This window comes from Rhinoraja longicauda, chromosome 9, assembly GCF_053455715.1.
Source record: "Rhinoraja longicauda isolate Sanriku21f chromosome 9, sRhiLon1.1, whole genome shotgun sequence".
In the NCBI taxonomy this organism is placed as follows: Eukaryota; Metazoa; Chordata; class Chondrichthyes; order Rajiformes; family Arhynchobatidae; genus Rhinoraja; species Rhinoraja longicauda.
The window spans coordinates 15,745,139-15,761,684 of NC_135961.1; the positions used below are offsets into that span (position 1 = coordinate 15,745,139).

Here is a 16,546-nt window from a genome sequence, read left to right on the forward strand (position 1 = left end):
CACAAGAACAGGCCCTTCAGCCCACAATGCTTATGACGAAGATAATGCCGTTAAATTGATCTTATCTGCCTGTACATGATCCATATCCTTTTATTCCCTGCAATTCCATGTGCCTGTCTAAAAGTCTCTTAAATGCCACTATTGTATATGCCACCACCACCAATTCGTTCCATGCCCCAACTACTCTGTGTTAAAAAAAAAAACGTGTGATACACATCTGCATTAAACCTTTTCCCCTCTCCCCGCTATGCTCGCTTGTGTTGGATATTTCCATTCTGGGGAAAAAGGTCCTGACTGTCTATGCCTCTATTAATTTTATATACTTCTATCAAGTCCTCCCTCAACATCTGACGTACCAGAGAAAACAATCCATGTCTATCCAAACTCTCCCCATAGCTGAAACCTTCTGATTCAGGCAGCATTCAGGTAATTAAAAATATATTAGATATATATTTAATCATTAAATATATTTAAGCTTCAAAGTGAAAACCTACTTAAAATGACCATTCTGATTTATATTCAAACCAGTAAAAGGAACAGAGGCATAATTTGATTCTGCTCATCTAGTAAAATAATATTATTTAATCAAAGAGCAAAAGCTTGTTATTGCTAGAAACCTGCAATGAAAAAATGATTAAAATCCTGGAATGCTCAACAAGGCAGGCAGTATGGAGAGAGAGAATATTTCAGATCAATGATCTTTCATCAGATTTTTCCTGGTTGTAATAGTATATTCAAATGTGCAAAAACCAATGGTCTTTCAAAACCCGAGTACAAGATTGATAATTCAACGTGAAGACTGGTGGAATATAATGTGCAGGGTCCAAAACTGCAAAAACACCATTATTGCTTGGAAGTTTAAAATAGGAATTTTGTTCAAATTTGAGATTTGTGTCATGGATATCGATTTTGGAATTTAAGAATTTGAAGTGCATTTTTAAAATTTTGCATGCTTCAAAGATTAACTGGATAAAAGTAATTGGTAGCACGAGATAGACATCTTCAATAAATGTCACTACGATATTTTAATAAAATGTTGAAGAATGATGTACCAACTAGGTAAAGATAAATTCCATCATCATGTGAAATGTAGTTGCAGCTTTCAAGTGGAAATACTTAGTGACTGATCACATTTTTTGCAGAGATATGACAGAGGTGGTCCATGTTAAAGACCGAAAAGTGGTAATTCATGAAATGAAATATTCTCCAGATGGATCTTACCTGGCTGTGGGTTCAAATGATGGCCTAGTTGATATCTATGCAGTTTCACAGCGATACAAGAAAGTTGGCGAATGTAGCAAGTCATCCAGTTTCATTACACATATTGACTGGTCCATTGATAACAAACATCTGCAAGTCAATGATGGTGCTGGAGAAAGACTATTTTACAAAATGCCTTGTAAGTACAAATCACTTTGCCTTTAATTGCCAATACCATGTTATTACTTTATTTCATTTTGGAATGTAAAAGTGTATGTTTTTTCTAAGAAGTGGAATAATGACTTTCAATAACTGTTAAATGTATGAAGCCAAATATATTTTCCATTTCATAGTAATTCCAAAACATTTCACTTTCAGAACAAAACTTGTCACTTTTAGAGTAAAGTGATTTCCATAATCTATCTTGCAGTGTTTATCTGCTGACATGTTTATTGAAGAATTATATCAGCACGATTTTCCATAAACGAGCAAGCTCTGTGATTGCCTGTCCTCAAAACCCACTATTAACTGGAACAAGACCCAGTTTAGTTTTCCACTCAATCTGGGTCCCAGATGTAACGCGAGGCCAGTAGTTCAGGTTCTTTCTGACATACTGTCAGTGACATACCCTTCCCCCAAAATTACTGCGACCGTCAGGAGAGCCTCCCTCAAGGTTATGTTATAAAAGATGCCAAAAACATTGACTGCCTATATATATGTCTCTGATGTTCAAATGAGAAAATTAGTTGGTATTTGGCCTCCCCAATAACATTTTTTCTCATTGAAGGCATTGCTGTACTTTCACCAACTCTGATCTAGCACTGGTTCTGCTGGTAGATTTTGTTACCTAAGTGCCCAGAAATATGTGATGCTTGGCATTTTACCACAAATAATCCAATGGCAGAGTACAGTTGACCCAAGAGGAGTGATCAACCTTACAGAGGTTCAGACTTCTATCTTCACTTGGAAATCATGAGCCTCCACACAGTTGTTCAAGTTGGATGTTAACAAAACAGCAATGGAGGAACTCAGTGGGTCATGCAGCATCTGTAGAGGGAAATGGACAGACAACATTTTACCTTCAGACTTGAGTGTGTCCATTTCCCTCCACAGATGCTTCATGACCCATTGAGTACCTCCAGCATTTGGATTTTATACTCAGGATCCCAGCATCTGTTGTCTCTTGTGTACCCATGTTGGATGCTCACTTTTATACACAAGTAAGAATTTCATTGTTCCAATCCCAGTGCATATGACCATTAAACACTCTTGACTCTTGGGATCTGGACTAAGATATGTAGTAGTGAGGATATTACATCCTCAATGGTTCATTTCTGCAGGGCAGACACAAAAAAAAACATAATCTGCATTCTTTGATACAGTAAACCTTTGTTCTAATGGACCTTGGGGGACAGGGGGGAATGTTGTTTATTACTGCTGATTGTCCGCTATACCGAATAAGGTAATATCATTGCACAATACAATATATCTTTATTGTCATTGTACCCAGGGGTACAACGAGATTGGGAATGCGCCTCCCATACGATGCAATAATTTAGGTAATTTAGACAGCAGCAACCCAACGAAACGAAACAGTTGTAACAGTTTTGGACAGGGTAAAGTGCAAGTTGATCTATGCGTTGTGGCCATCCGGCTCAGCAGGACCGGTTCATAGCAGTTATGGCCCTGGGGATGAAGCTGTTCCTGAGTCTGGAGGTGCGGGCATAGAAGGCCTTGTATCGTCTGCCCAATGGAAGGAGTTGAAACAAAGAACTGCACATGATTGTTAATACACAAAAGGATACTAGGTGCTGGAGTAACTCAGTGGTTCAAGCAGCATCTCTCGAGAACAAGAATAGGTGATCAGTTTGCTGAGCATTTGTGTCATCTATATACTAAAATTTATTTGTTTGTTTCTGTACTACAGCCAAAACGGTACATGATAGCATGACAATTTTAGGCCCACCTTACCGTCATCCCTTTGGAGCTAATGGAAGCAGTTTAATTGAAATCAGTGTTATATTTTTAAAGTTATTCACATTTGATGCCGCAACAACAGCCGCATCAAATGTACCATGTGGTAGGTGAAGGGTTCGCTGGTACACCTTGAAGGCCGGGAATGGTGTCTGGAGCCAGGGCTGGGGAGGCAGGATGGCGTTGGCAGGTCTGTCCACTATAACCAAAATCCGGTTATAAATGGGTCCATTAAACCAAAGATTTACTGTACATTTTGGAATCGTAGCATCAGAATGTTGGTCCCGATCAATGATTTAAAGTCAATTTTTCAAAAAGCAGAACCATTTTTGATCCATGTTTACTTTAAGATGTTTGTTTAAAATCTCTTGTTTCAAAAAGTGAAAATTTAAAGATATTATTTGAGCTCTCCTTTGGATAACTTGCTATTAAAATAAAAGATCCTTCTGGCTACAATCATCAATATTTTCATTCTTTGCTCCACTTTTAAAAAGCTAAATTAATGTTTGGGGTAGTTACTATGAGTATCAGTAATTTTAGTCTGGCTTTTCTGATCGAAACAAAAATATCTCTCTTGGGTGTTTAGCCCACATGAAAAGGCTCCAACACATGAAGTTGCAGAATATCATGTTGGTGAAGACCAATTTACAAAGTATGATGCTTGTCCTGCTGCAGATAGCAAAGTTCAATAATACCCCAATATCTATCTATTTTGGCTGTGATGCCATGTCAGATCAATAATATTCCGTGACATTATAGAGTTTGGTCATGATATCTTCTGAAATATTGTGCCCTACATAGATTCTACCTCTGATGTTGAATTGCAAAGGTTTAGTCTCTTTTATGCAATTAGCTTGCTTAAATGTAGTCTCTCTGCCTAGCTTCAGTATAATTTAGGCAATTTTTTAGAATCCTTTTAGTTTGTTTTTGGAATCTGTTCCTAAAAGGCAAATCAAAGTTGCCACATCCTCTATGCATTGGGTCAACATTTTTTGAAAATTTAATATCTCACAGCTGCTCAAACTCATCTTGTTTTCTCTGATGAAACTGCTTGATGGGACTTCACATCTCATTAAATATGTTGATACTATCCAGGTTTTGTGACAAAACATTGCTGTTATGAGTAAATATGACATGATTTTTTTAAATTTCCAAAGAAATTTAATGTGATAATTTAGCAGATTTTGTATATGGAATTAAGGCCTCTCCTGATTTATCCCAATAATTCTATTTTTCATTGACTCCAGGGTTTTATCTACCTTGAGATCTGAGAGGTAAATATTTCCATACAGAGGGAGGTGAATTTCTGGGATGAGGTGGTGGAGGCAAATACAATTGCAACATTTAAAAGGCATTTTTGAGCATGTACCTGGACAACATAGGCATAGAGTGATTCAGACGTAATGTGGGGAAAGGGGATTAGCATGGCCTAAGGGGCCATTTCTGTGCTGTTCATTTCCAATTCTAGACCTTTCAGTTGACCATTGTCTCTAAAGGTGATAAAAAAATTGCTGAGTAAGACCTCAATTTGGCTGATCATTTTGGATTGAATTTCTTTGTTGAATTAGTTTGTTAAACCATTGGTTGTGGAGCAGATTTTGTTTCATCATATAACATACATAGATGAATGGACACTTGAGGAAATGCATTGCATGATATTTTTCTGCCAAATATGACAAGTTGCTCATCAGTGGGCATCACCCCACCAGGTTACGCTGAGGATGGCTGTAGTATAATCGGGAATCACTGTCCTTTCCAGCTACTTTAAGGCAGCAGTACTTGTATTCCAAGTCCAGAACATGAGTGAGCTTTATAGTATAATCTTCCACAGTTTATGAACTTTTAGGCATATCACTGGGGAGGGAATGCTGATGTTTTGATGGAAAAACAAGACACTTTCAATCAGCAAAAAAATGTAAGCCCTTACATTGTTGGCCAGATCCTCGAGTGGCATATGCAAGGCAGAAATGCATTGTTAGTGGGATATAAAACAACCAATATTCAATTGGTCGTTCATTATACACTATGGCCAATTCGACAACATTCTACAACAAATAGTCTCATTATAGTTGATTCAAGTTTAGATCATTTGCCACTTTAACATAATTGTGGGAGAACTTTATCCAGGAATAAAGAACACACTGCTGGAAAATCAATTGGAGTGGTCATCTATTATGTTATATTTCAGTACTCAATCTCTTTGTTAATATTATATTACTATTCGATGCCGACACCACAAGGTGACACCACCCAGAATTTTCATCTGAGCAGGACAGCAGTTGAAGTTTAATAAATTATATTGAAAAGACGTGTTTATGTCTATTTTTACGTCACCCATTCCTTCTCTCCTGAGATGCTGCCTGACCTGCTGAGTTACTCCAGCATTTTGTGAATAAATACCTTCGATTTGTACCAGCATCTGCAGTTATTTTCTTACACTGTTTATGTATCAGTTGATTTTTGATCCTTTTTAATCATTCAGGAACATTTTAAATTTCCCAAACAGCAATTATTTCCAAATTGGTATTATTTGTTTTAATTAAGACCTAGTGCTTATTTAAGACTAAATCCCTTAAATTGAGGATCTCCTGTGGCAGAACCCAATTGAATTCCCTCTTTGTCATGGGTGTTCGTAAATTTTCTCAGCACCAACTTGACTATTTTTGACCCTCAGAGAGCATACAGTGCTTTATGCTTGCACCTTCCCCAAAATATTTTTTTTTTCTCTCTAAACCTCAGTAGTATCCAAACTTGCTCAAATGCCCAAGATTGAACTTGGGCTCAACTAAACATACTGAATTCAACAAGTTCCTAGCATGTGCTGTGACTTGTATTAGGAGACTTCTTTCATAATACAGTAAGCTAGTAGCCCAGATTTTTCCAGTCAGTGGCAAAATGATGGATGCATCAGCAATCTGGAATCAGGCTCCAGAAACTGAGATAATTACTCATGTGTCTGAACATTGGTTTTTCATACCCCATCTCCAGTCAACAGTCCGAACCCCAGATCTCACTGAACTCCAGAACCCTGGTTCACATTGGGTGGCACAGTGGTGCAGTGATAGAGGGGCTGCCTTACAGTGCCAGAGACCCAGGTTTGGTCCTGAGTATGGGTGCTGTCTGCACAGAGTTTGCTTGTTCTCCCTATGACTGCATGGGTTTTTTCTGGATACTCCGGTTTGTAGATTAATTGGCATCTGTAAATTGTCCCTAGAATGTAGGATAGAACTAGTATACGGGGTGATTGTTGATGGTGTGGACTTGGTCTTGTTTGCACGCTGTATCTCTAAACTAAACTAAAACTAAATATTCTGAATAAATGAATTAAATTAATCAGATTTGCAATTAACCAGTTGTCGGATTATCAGAACATTATTGTATCACGTACATGTTGATTAAAGTCATATCAAGAATATAACCTTCTGGGTGGCATGGTGGCGCAACGGTAGAGTTACTGCCTCACAGTGCCAGAGACTCTGGTTTGATCCCGACTACGGGTGCTTGTCTGTATGGAGTTTGTACATTCTCCACCTGACCGCGTGGGTTTTCTCCGCAAGCTCCGGTTTCATCCCACACTCCAAAGGTACAGGTTTGTAGGTTAATTGGTTTGGTATAAATGTAAAATTGTCTCTACTGTTCATAGGATAGTGTTAGTGTGTGGGGATCGCTGGTCAGCACTGACTCGGTGGGCCAAAGGGCCTGTTTCCGCGCTGAATCTCTAAACTAATCTAGAGAACAAAAAAAAATCATGCTTTTAAAATCCATTAAATGCTGAAATAAAAAAATCAACACTGCAAGAAATGGCTTCAGTGAGTGAAGAATTTTCTCCCTCAATTCCCATTTACTTCAATTTTACTGGAGCATTAAATGCAGCTCCAATGTCAAGCAGTCACTCTTGCCTCACCTCTTACATTTAACTTTTTTTGTTAACCATATTTGGTCCTAGAACTAATAATATATGGAATCAGGTGGCCAAACAAAATTCAAATAGCTATTGGTTTGAATATGCTGCTTGGTAACATTGTTATTCCTTTATGGAAGTCTCCTCAACAATCCAAGGTGGACAGGATCTGACCATGCATGTTGTGTTTGATTGATTTTATGTCTTGCTGAAGCACTGGTTTTGGGCTCTGTTGGACTGTTCTACCAATCTAGGTTGGTTTTGCTTGGTAGTAGCTGTGTTAATTGACCAGGGGGTAGATGAATAACTCGACCCAGGAATTGAGTGTTAATTTCTGATGTTGATTTCTGGTTTGGTTTGGTCACGAGGAATGTTGCGATATTTGATAAGAAAATGAATGTGGATTGTTGCCCAGAATTAGGAAGAACTTTTTCAGACCTTGGGTTGAAGTTAGTCTTGCTGTCACAGCTGGCAATAGTTTTTTTCCCCCATGAGGCTTGGACATAGCTTATAGTACATTTTACGGGTGCGGACTCCAGTATATCGCCCAGACCAAGCGCAGGCTCGACGATCATTTCACTGAACACCTCCGCTCAGTCCACCTAAACCTACCTGATCTCCCAGTTGCTCAACACTTTAACTCCCCCTCCCATTCCCACACTGACCTTTCTGTCCTGGGCCTCCTCCATTGCCAGAGTGAGGCCCAGCGCAAACTGGAAACAGCACCTCATATTTCGCTTGGGTAGCTTACATCCCAGTGGTATGAACATTGACTTCTCTAACTTCAAGTAACCCTTGCTTTCCCTCTCTCTCCATCCCCTCCCCTTCCCTGTTCTCCTACCTTCTCTCTTGCTGTCTCCAACTACATTTTATCTCTGAACCGCCCACTCCCCTGACATCAGTTTGAAGAAGAGTCTCCACCTGAAACATCACCCATTCCTTCTCTCCCGAGATGCTGCCTGTCCCGCTAAGTTACTCCAGCATTTTGTGTCTATCGAGGATTTTTAATTGTTCTGTCGCTTATTGTGAAATCAAGTCCATGGTATGAGGAAGGAGATGATCAAGCACAATGACAATAGGCTTCAATTTGGCAGTTCCAGTTCCTGGCTCTTAACAAAGACCCTAACGGACAGTTGCCTTTTGGAGCAGAGTAGCTTGGTCTTCATTTTATCATTATATTTCTTGAATTCTTTGAAACCCAGCCAGCAACTATTAAAGTTTAAAAAGACACTAGAACTGGTACATGGATAGGGAAGGCTTGGGTTTATATTGTCTTTTACGATCACAGGATATTTCTAAGCATTTTATAACTAGTCTTTGAAATAAAAACAGAAAATGCTGGAAACACTTAGCAGGTTAGGCAGCACCTGCAAAATGAGATGATTTGTTGTAACTATCATTTGCAGTGGAATGATTGTACAAGTAAAGCTTCTAATTAGTGTGGGAGAATGATGTGAAATATTCCATCTCCCCAAAATGAGATGCCCACAAGCCATGTAATCTGCTGCTATCTTTTAAATAAAAACATGACAGCTGCATACTTATCAAGTTCAAAAATCTTCCCCGTCTTTATTTTAATGCTCTCCAATGTATCATGTGGCTAATATTTACAATACCATACTCCTTGTTCTTCTGTCATCATATTTCTACGATCAGTACCTGAGGTTTCAATATATTGTCTTTTATCTTGCAATTATTTTGATAAGTGTGCTCCAAAACCCTTAGCATTATTTTGGACTGAGAGTGGTCACTGAGTGTAGCCAATATTCTGATGTATTGACATTACAAAATCTCTCCAAAGATTTCCCACCCCAGGCAGAGTATCCTTGTGTGAACTTGTAAGGTATGAAAATCTTTAAGGGAATCGAGGGTTACCAATACAGATTCATTGAATACACATAGTTCTTACATAATGGGTGTTTCCACTACGTGAATTCAATATAATACGATTGATGAATTAGGGAACATTATTGGTATTACATGTGCCTAGTTACGTATAACATGACTTTGATCATGAACTGGAGAACCATTTAAAGTTAGTTTGGAAATGGCCAAGCAGAAGAAATGTTTCTATGTAGACTCCGCGCAGTGATTGGACACGGTGGGTTGCCATTGGAATTGACAAGCAATCGTGACATTTCTGCAAAATTACTCTATTAAACAAAGTATAGCCCTTAGTATTTATAGCTTGCAGTAATAAAAACTAAACTTGGTTATTAAAAAGACTTAAGTTTGAAAATCCTGCAGGGAAAAGTTATTTCAAGTCTGAAAATCTTTAGCCTGTGTACCCCCTTTGTTCAATAATACAATTATTTTTCTGACACTATTTTCTATAACACAAGTATTCTTACGAATACAACTATCGCGCCAAAGCAAATCTACCTGTAATTCATGAAAGGATCAAGATTCAATCTAGACATAATATAGCTCTGTTTCATCTTTTGATAACATGATTCTATTTTTGATAAGATGATAATTATCTTGCATAAATTTCCATTGAGTTTTGTTTAAAGATTCAGCACGGAAACAGGCCCTTTGCCCACTGAGTCCGCGGCGACCAGCAATCCCCGCGCACTTACACTATCCTACACACACTTGGACACTATCCTACACACACTAGGGACAATCTACAATTATATAGAGCCAGTTAATCTACAAACCTGTATGTCTTTGGGGTGTGGAAGGAAACCAGAGATCCCGGAGAAAACCCATGCAGGTAACGGGGAGAACGTTCAGACTCCGTACAGACAAGCGCCCGCAGTCAGGATCGAACCGGGGTGTCTGGCACTGTAAGGCAGCAACTCTACCAACTGCTAACACCACCTTGCCACCCACAATGTTAAAATGGGTACCAATTAACTAAAATTATGTATAAAATGGGTAATTAGCTACAAGTATAAGTTCATATTTTGTATGTTTTGCCATTAGACACTGATATATTAACATGAGTAATCTATATACTACTAAAACTCAGATCTTGTATATATATATTTTTTGGGTTTGACCTGAATTATTTGATATATTTATTTGTTCGTATCAGCGATTGCGGCAAAACGGTGAACAGTAGCGTGACGGTTTTCGCACCGCCTTAATCGCCAACCTCCCAAACGACCGGCCGTGATATTTTCATTTGATTTAGTCGCATGTTTTTTAAGTTACAGAGGTTTTAAAGCGCTGCCCCCCCCCCCCCCCTATTCAGGGGGGCGCTGCGGTGCGGATTTAGTCTTCAGCTTGTGATGTCACAATGCCCCTGTGAGATGAGCTCGAGCTGACCCCCCTCCCCCCCCCCCTTCAGCGTGTGATGTCACAATGGACAAGCAGCTGCTATTGGGTGTCTAATCTTTACAAATTTACATTTTTTTATTTTTAACTTTTTTTTCAAGGTCTTCAGCTTGTGACGTCACAATGCTTGTGTGACATGGGTTCTACATTGTTGCGAAAAGCAAATGATTGTTGTTTAAAGTTGTGTTTTTTATTGCAAGTCACTTAACATACACAGATCAGCATGGGGCCCCTATTCCCTCCCTCCCCCTCCTTCCCCCCTCAACCCCTTCCTCCCCACTCCTTCCCACCTCCATCCCCACTACCTCCCACCCTCCTCCCCAACTCCCTCCCCACCTCCCTCACCCCTCCCCCCCTAACTCCCCCCCTCCCTCCACCCTTCCATCCCTCTCCCCCTCCCCCCTCCTTCCACCCTCCCTCCCCCCCTTCTGGTTACAATGGAAACCCTACGGGGACGGGCCCAACGGGGAAAGAGGGGTACTGGGAAAAGGGGAGGTCCCCTCCCTCCCCCTTCCCCCCTCCCCCTTCCCCCCTCCCTCCCCCCCTACCCCCTCCCTCCCCTCTCTCCCCTCCCCTCCCCTCCCCTCCCCTCCTCCCTCCACACCTCCCTCCTCCCTCCACACCACCCTCCTCCCTCCACACCACCCTCCTCCCTCCCTCCCCTCCTCCCGGTTACAATGGAAACACTACGAGGACGGGCCCAACGGGGAAAGAGGGGTACTGGGAAAAGGGGAGGTCCCCCTCCCTTCCCCCCTTCCCCCCTCCCCTCCCTCCCCCTCCCCTCCTCCCTCCACACCTCCCTCCTCCCTCCCTCCCCCTTCCCTCCCTCCCCTCCTCCCGGATACAATGGAAACCCTACGAGGACGGGCCCAACGGGGAAAGAGGGGTACTGGGAAAAGGGGAGGTCCCCCTCCCCCCCTCCCTCCCCCCTACCCCTCTCCCTCCCCCCACCCCCCTTCCCCCCTCCCCAGTGAGAAGCACTATGTGACCGCGAATGTTTCAAAACAAGCACTTAAAAAGCACTTATCTTTTTTTTACATCTTTTTTTTTATTGCAAGTCACTTAACATACACAGATCAGCATTGGGCCCCTATGCTCGTGGGCCACCGGGGCAAGTGTTTCGAAAAAAGCACTGAGAGTGTGTCTGGGGAGAGAGAGAATGGGGGAGGTCTGAGAATGGGGACTGGGGAGGGGGACAACAGGGGTCGTTGCGGAGGGGGCTTGGTGGTGGAGGAAAGAGGGGTACTGGGAAAAGGGGAGGTCCCCCTTCACCCCTCAACCCCTTCCTCCCCCTCCTTCCCATCTCCATCCCCACTCCCTCCCCCCCTCCTCCCCCTCCCTCTCCCATCCCTCTCCACCTCCCTCAACCCTCCCCCCTAACTCCCCCCCTCCCTCCTTCCCTCCATCCCTCCCTCCCCCACTCCCACCCCCCTTCCTCCACCCTTCCATCCCTCTCCCCCTCCCCCCTCCTTCCACTCTTCCTCCCCCCCTCCCGGTTACAATGGAAACCCTACGGGGACGGGCCCAACGGGGAAAGAGGGGTACTGGGAAAAGGGGAGGTTCCCCTCCCTCCCTCCCCCCTCCCTCCCCCCCTTCCCCCCTCCACTCCACCCTCCCCTCCCCCCCTCCCTCCCCCTCCCCTCCTCCCTCCACACCTCCCTCCTCCCTCCCTCCCTCTTCCCTCCCTTCCATCCTCCCGGTTACAATGGAAACCCTACGAGGACGGGCCCAACGGGCACACTTGTGCTAGTACCTTTTAAAATTATGAAAACATCAAGTCTAAGCAGCAGAAAATATTAAGACTATTCCCATGAAGGTGGTACCAAAGTGTTAACTTTTTTTCTAACAGTAGAGTGAATTTTATCACTTGTGAAGCAAGTGACTATATTTTAATTTTATTACACAAAGATGGCAAATAGCTTAGAAATGTTTTGATTGTCCATTCAGTATTAGTGCAAAGTTTTAGTTTTATGATGCATTGTTATTTAATTTTTGGATATATTTTAATATTTACACGAGTCATGCTGCAAGTCTATATTGCGCGATTATCACATCATGCCAATACTGCGAACTCTTATAAAATGAGATGAGGATGTTAAAACGGAAACATTAACATATTATATTTGCTGTATTATGTACCAAATATCTTTTAAAGCTGGAAAGTATTTAACAAGTAAAGATGAAATAAAGGGGATTCATTGGGCTACCTGGACTTGCATAATTGGACCTGAAGTGAATGGAATTTGGCCTAAGTATACGGACATCATGGATATCAATTCTGTGGATGCAAACTTTGGCAGTGCTGCTCTTGTTTCTGGTGATGACTTTGGATTGGTCAAACTCTTTAGGTTTCCTTGTTTGAAAAAAGGTAAGGAATGTGTTTCTTCACTATTTATTCTAATTATGGTACTGTTTATATGAGCATTAACATGACATGTACAAAACTATCTTTCTTATTTCATATCTTCAGTATTCCACAGTAACTGAGTTTCTCTCAGATGTGCATGTTGGTGATCATTCTGCGTAGGGTGTAGGTTTCCACGACAAATATGCATTAAAACACAGCAGAATTAACAATTAACAGGATAGAGAAGGAAAATAATTCAACAAACTTCTCTGGAACAAAATGCCATTGATTCAACAAGATAAAAAGTAATTTGGATTTATTGATGACTATTGAGGATGCCCATATGTTAAATGTGCACAAAATCCCCTAATGGAATTAAGCAATTATTTTCACAAAAGAGGTTGGATGTATCAACCTAAAAAGTTGAACGTATGAATCCAAACATTCATACAAATCAACCTGGTGGAGTAATATAAGGAACAATGAAAGGAATTTAAAGCAAATAGTAAGGGATACAAATCAAATGGAAGGGATACAAAAGAGAATCAAACCGTCCATAATATGGAAGTGATGTGAAATAGATGAACGTTCTTGAAAGGAGGTAACTGCTGTCCACCTGGAAGAGGTGGAATGAAGAAGTACTTTCTAAATGTAAAACAGTTTATAATAGGCAATGGAGCTGAATACTTTATTGGTCAATTTAAATTTGTAATGTGAATTATGTACTGTTCATGATCTGTCAACTTTGTTTATTATTAGTGAGCATTATTGTGCTTTGCATTGTCTGCTATACTGATCAATAGTTGCTCTCAAATCTTGGACGCAACTAAATTTTATAAAATGTGCTAGGCTCCCTTTTAATTGGATGGGATAAAATAACTTGCAGATTACATGGGCACAAACGTTGTTGTTCCAAAGAAAAGATAGATAGAAATTGCTCAATAAATTAAATAATCACACGCAGAGCCAATTTATATCCCTACACAGCTGGAGTTCTGCTTGCCAAAGGGAAAGCTAAGGATAACGGAGTAAAAATACAACTAAAAACTAAGAAAAAAAGTATTCAAAATCCTAAAGAAATATAACATTGTCCTGATTGGGAAAGAAACAGAAGTGCAACAAGAATACAGGAACTTGCAAGGGATATTGAAAACACCACTTTTACAACTATATTAGAAAATTGAATGTGCTCTTAAAAACCAAAATAAGGACCTCACAAATGCATTGATTAATTTTCATCTGAATTGGAGCTAAATGTGCATTCTAATACTATATTTTAGGGACTTGCATAAGTAAAATAACAGTAATTAAGAAAGTAAAAATATTCCAAGAATGATACATATAATTTTAAAGGTTATTTATCTGAACATTGCAAATTTTCTGGTTACCATCTCCCTAAGCACTCTCCCTTCAGGAATTAACCCTTTAGGTCAGGAAATTGAATATCTCTATAATTCATGAAAGGTTAGAGAGAAACCAATGAATTATAGACTAATAAGACTAACATCTGCTGTTGAGGGATTAGCAGAAATTACAATTAAGATTAGAGTTGTTGAACAATATGAAAATGGTAGACCATGCAGTTTCAGATGTTCAGTAACTAGAAGGAATATCCAGCTGGTTGCAGACATATACAGTGCATTCAGAACGTATTCAGACCCCTTCGCTTTTTCCATATTTTGTTACGTTACAGCCTTATTTTTAAATGAATTAAATTCTTTTTTTTTCATCAATCTACACACAATACCCCATAATAAAAAAGCAAAAACAGGTGTTTAGAATTTTTTTCAAACGAATTAAATAGAAATAACTGAAATATCACATTTACATAAGTATTCAGACCCTTTGTTATGACACTCAAAATTGAGTTTAGATTCATCCTGTTTCCATTGATTATCCTTGAGATGTTTCTACAACTTGACTGGAGTCCACCAGTGGTAAATTAAATTGATTGGACATGATTTGGAAAGGCACACACCTGTTTTTATAAGGTCCCACAGTTGACAGTGCATGTCAGAGCAAAAACCAAGCCATGAAGATGAAGGAATTGTCTGTAGACCTCCGAGGCAGGATTGTGTCGAGACACAGATCTGGGGAAGGGTATAAAACAAGTGTGTAGATTGATGATAAAAAAAAAGAATTTAATGCATTTTAAAATAAGGCTGTAATGTAACAAGATGTGGAAAAAGTGAAGGGGTCTGAATACTTTCTGAATGCACTGTACTATGCATCATGCAGGTCATTATCCAGCATCCTGGAATGTGAATTGATGCATTCACTCTGTCAACACTACTTGGGCCTCCTTCACAGATAAATGTATTTTGGAAGACAAACAAGCTGAATACAATTAAAAATAAGTATAATAAGAAGTACAATAAGATGCATAACCACAAGTCCTTAAAGGCCTTGCCTTTAGTGGCCAAAGCATGGAATACACAAGCTGGTCAGCAATGCTGGAATTAATATAACATTTTTTTGGACCACATTGGAGTACACTATACAATTCCGAGGAAGAATGTGATTGGATGAGAGGATGCAGAAGAAACGTTTGGGTGTATAATAAATGCTGAATGATGAATCGGCTATGGCCTTCTTTGAAACAAAGAAGGGAGATTTAACTGAAGTCCATAATATTAAGAAACCCATTAGGGATGTAGAAGATAAACCGTTTTCTTGCCAAAGATATCAATGAGTTACTTTAATCTATTGAAGTATAAGAAGAATCTTGAGGAATAGTTTCTCACCAAAAGAGCATAGGGTATAAACCACACTATTTGAGATTGGTGAAGGCCAAGACATTCGTAGATGATGATTAAGTGAGCTCTTGAAGAACTGTGATCCACAGTATTGTGGACTGAGAATTGCGAAGTGGACTCATTCGAATCTAAGTAGTTCTTTAAATCTTGTGGTGATTTGCAAGGATGAAAGGAGTATATTAGTTTGTTAATTATTTGGTCTCGAAACCAATATTTTTGTCCAACATACCTCTTCTGCTTGCAAACGCCCAACTGGTCACAGAGTAATTTCATATGATGTAAGCAATAATGAAAAAAAGACATATTAATGAGGAAGCAACTGGTGGAAGTACTGGTGAAAATTCTGGTGATGCTACAGTTTATAGCAATGCTTTAGAAATAAAAAATAGGCTTGATTATAGTCTTTCTTACCTAATGGAATTGTGTATTTGCCCCGTACCCTAAATCTGACTTTCATAAGGGGCCCAGTGGCCTTGTTAATTACAGCTCAGATCAGGACGGCACACAAAGAAAATCTCTTGGAGCAGTGGCAAATTTTTCAAATGTCCGTAAATTTAAGGCCGAAAAGCCTTAAATACAGGAAAACAGAAATACAGAAATTCCCTCAACGAACCCAAATGCTTCAATAATTCACAGCATCTACAGGCTTTCTATATCCTGCGACACAATCTTTACATGCGGATTTTACATTTTTGAAATAAATCGGTTTTATTGGTCTTAACCTGGTCTACAACATCGTTTATCTTTACTCCAGTTATTTAGCCTTGTAATCTGAACACGTCCTTTGTCTATTGCTTCTCGTAATGTGATATTTGAATTACCTTCACTGTGGCCTATTTTCCCATCATGCTTTCCCAGTACGTGAGCTCTTGGGTTGAACATATTACCAACTTGCCCATTTTTCTTATTTCCAGAATTTCTTGCATCAATACCTAATTCGTCATTTTCATTCATCTCGGTGTTCTGTACAATTATGTTTGTAGGTTCATTAAGTTACAAGTAGGTTTTATGAAGGGAAAAATGTTTGATAAGGTGTTCTTTAATTTTTTGTTAAAACATTTCTATTACCATGAAATGATTTGCTTC

At 39.9% G+C, this 16,546-nt stretch overlaps 1 protein-coding gene across 2 annotated transcripts in view; it reads left to right on the plus strand.

The window, feature by feature from the left end:
- Positions 1 to 16,546, plus strand: part of LOC144596495 (echinoderm microtubule-associated protein-like 6) — a 207,639-nt gene that overhangs the window by 64,995 nt on the left and 126,098 nt on the right. For both annotated transcript variants that reach the window (XM_078404836.1, XM_078404837.1), the window contains exons 9-10: positions 1,143 to 1,399; positions 12,513 to 12,725. In XM_078404836.1, coding sequence (XP_078260962.1) covers positions 1,143 to 1,399; positions 12,513 to 12,725 — 470 coding nt within the window. The remainder of the gene's footprint in view (positions 1 to 1,142; positions 1,400 to 12,512; positions 12,726 to 16,546) is intronic.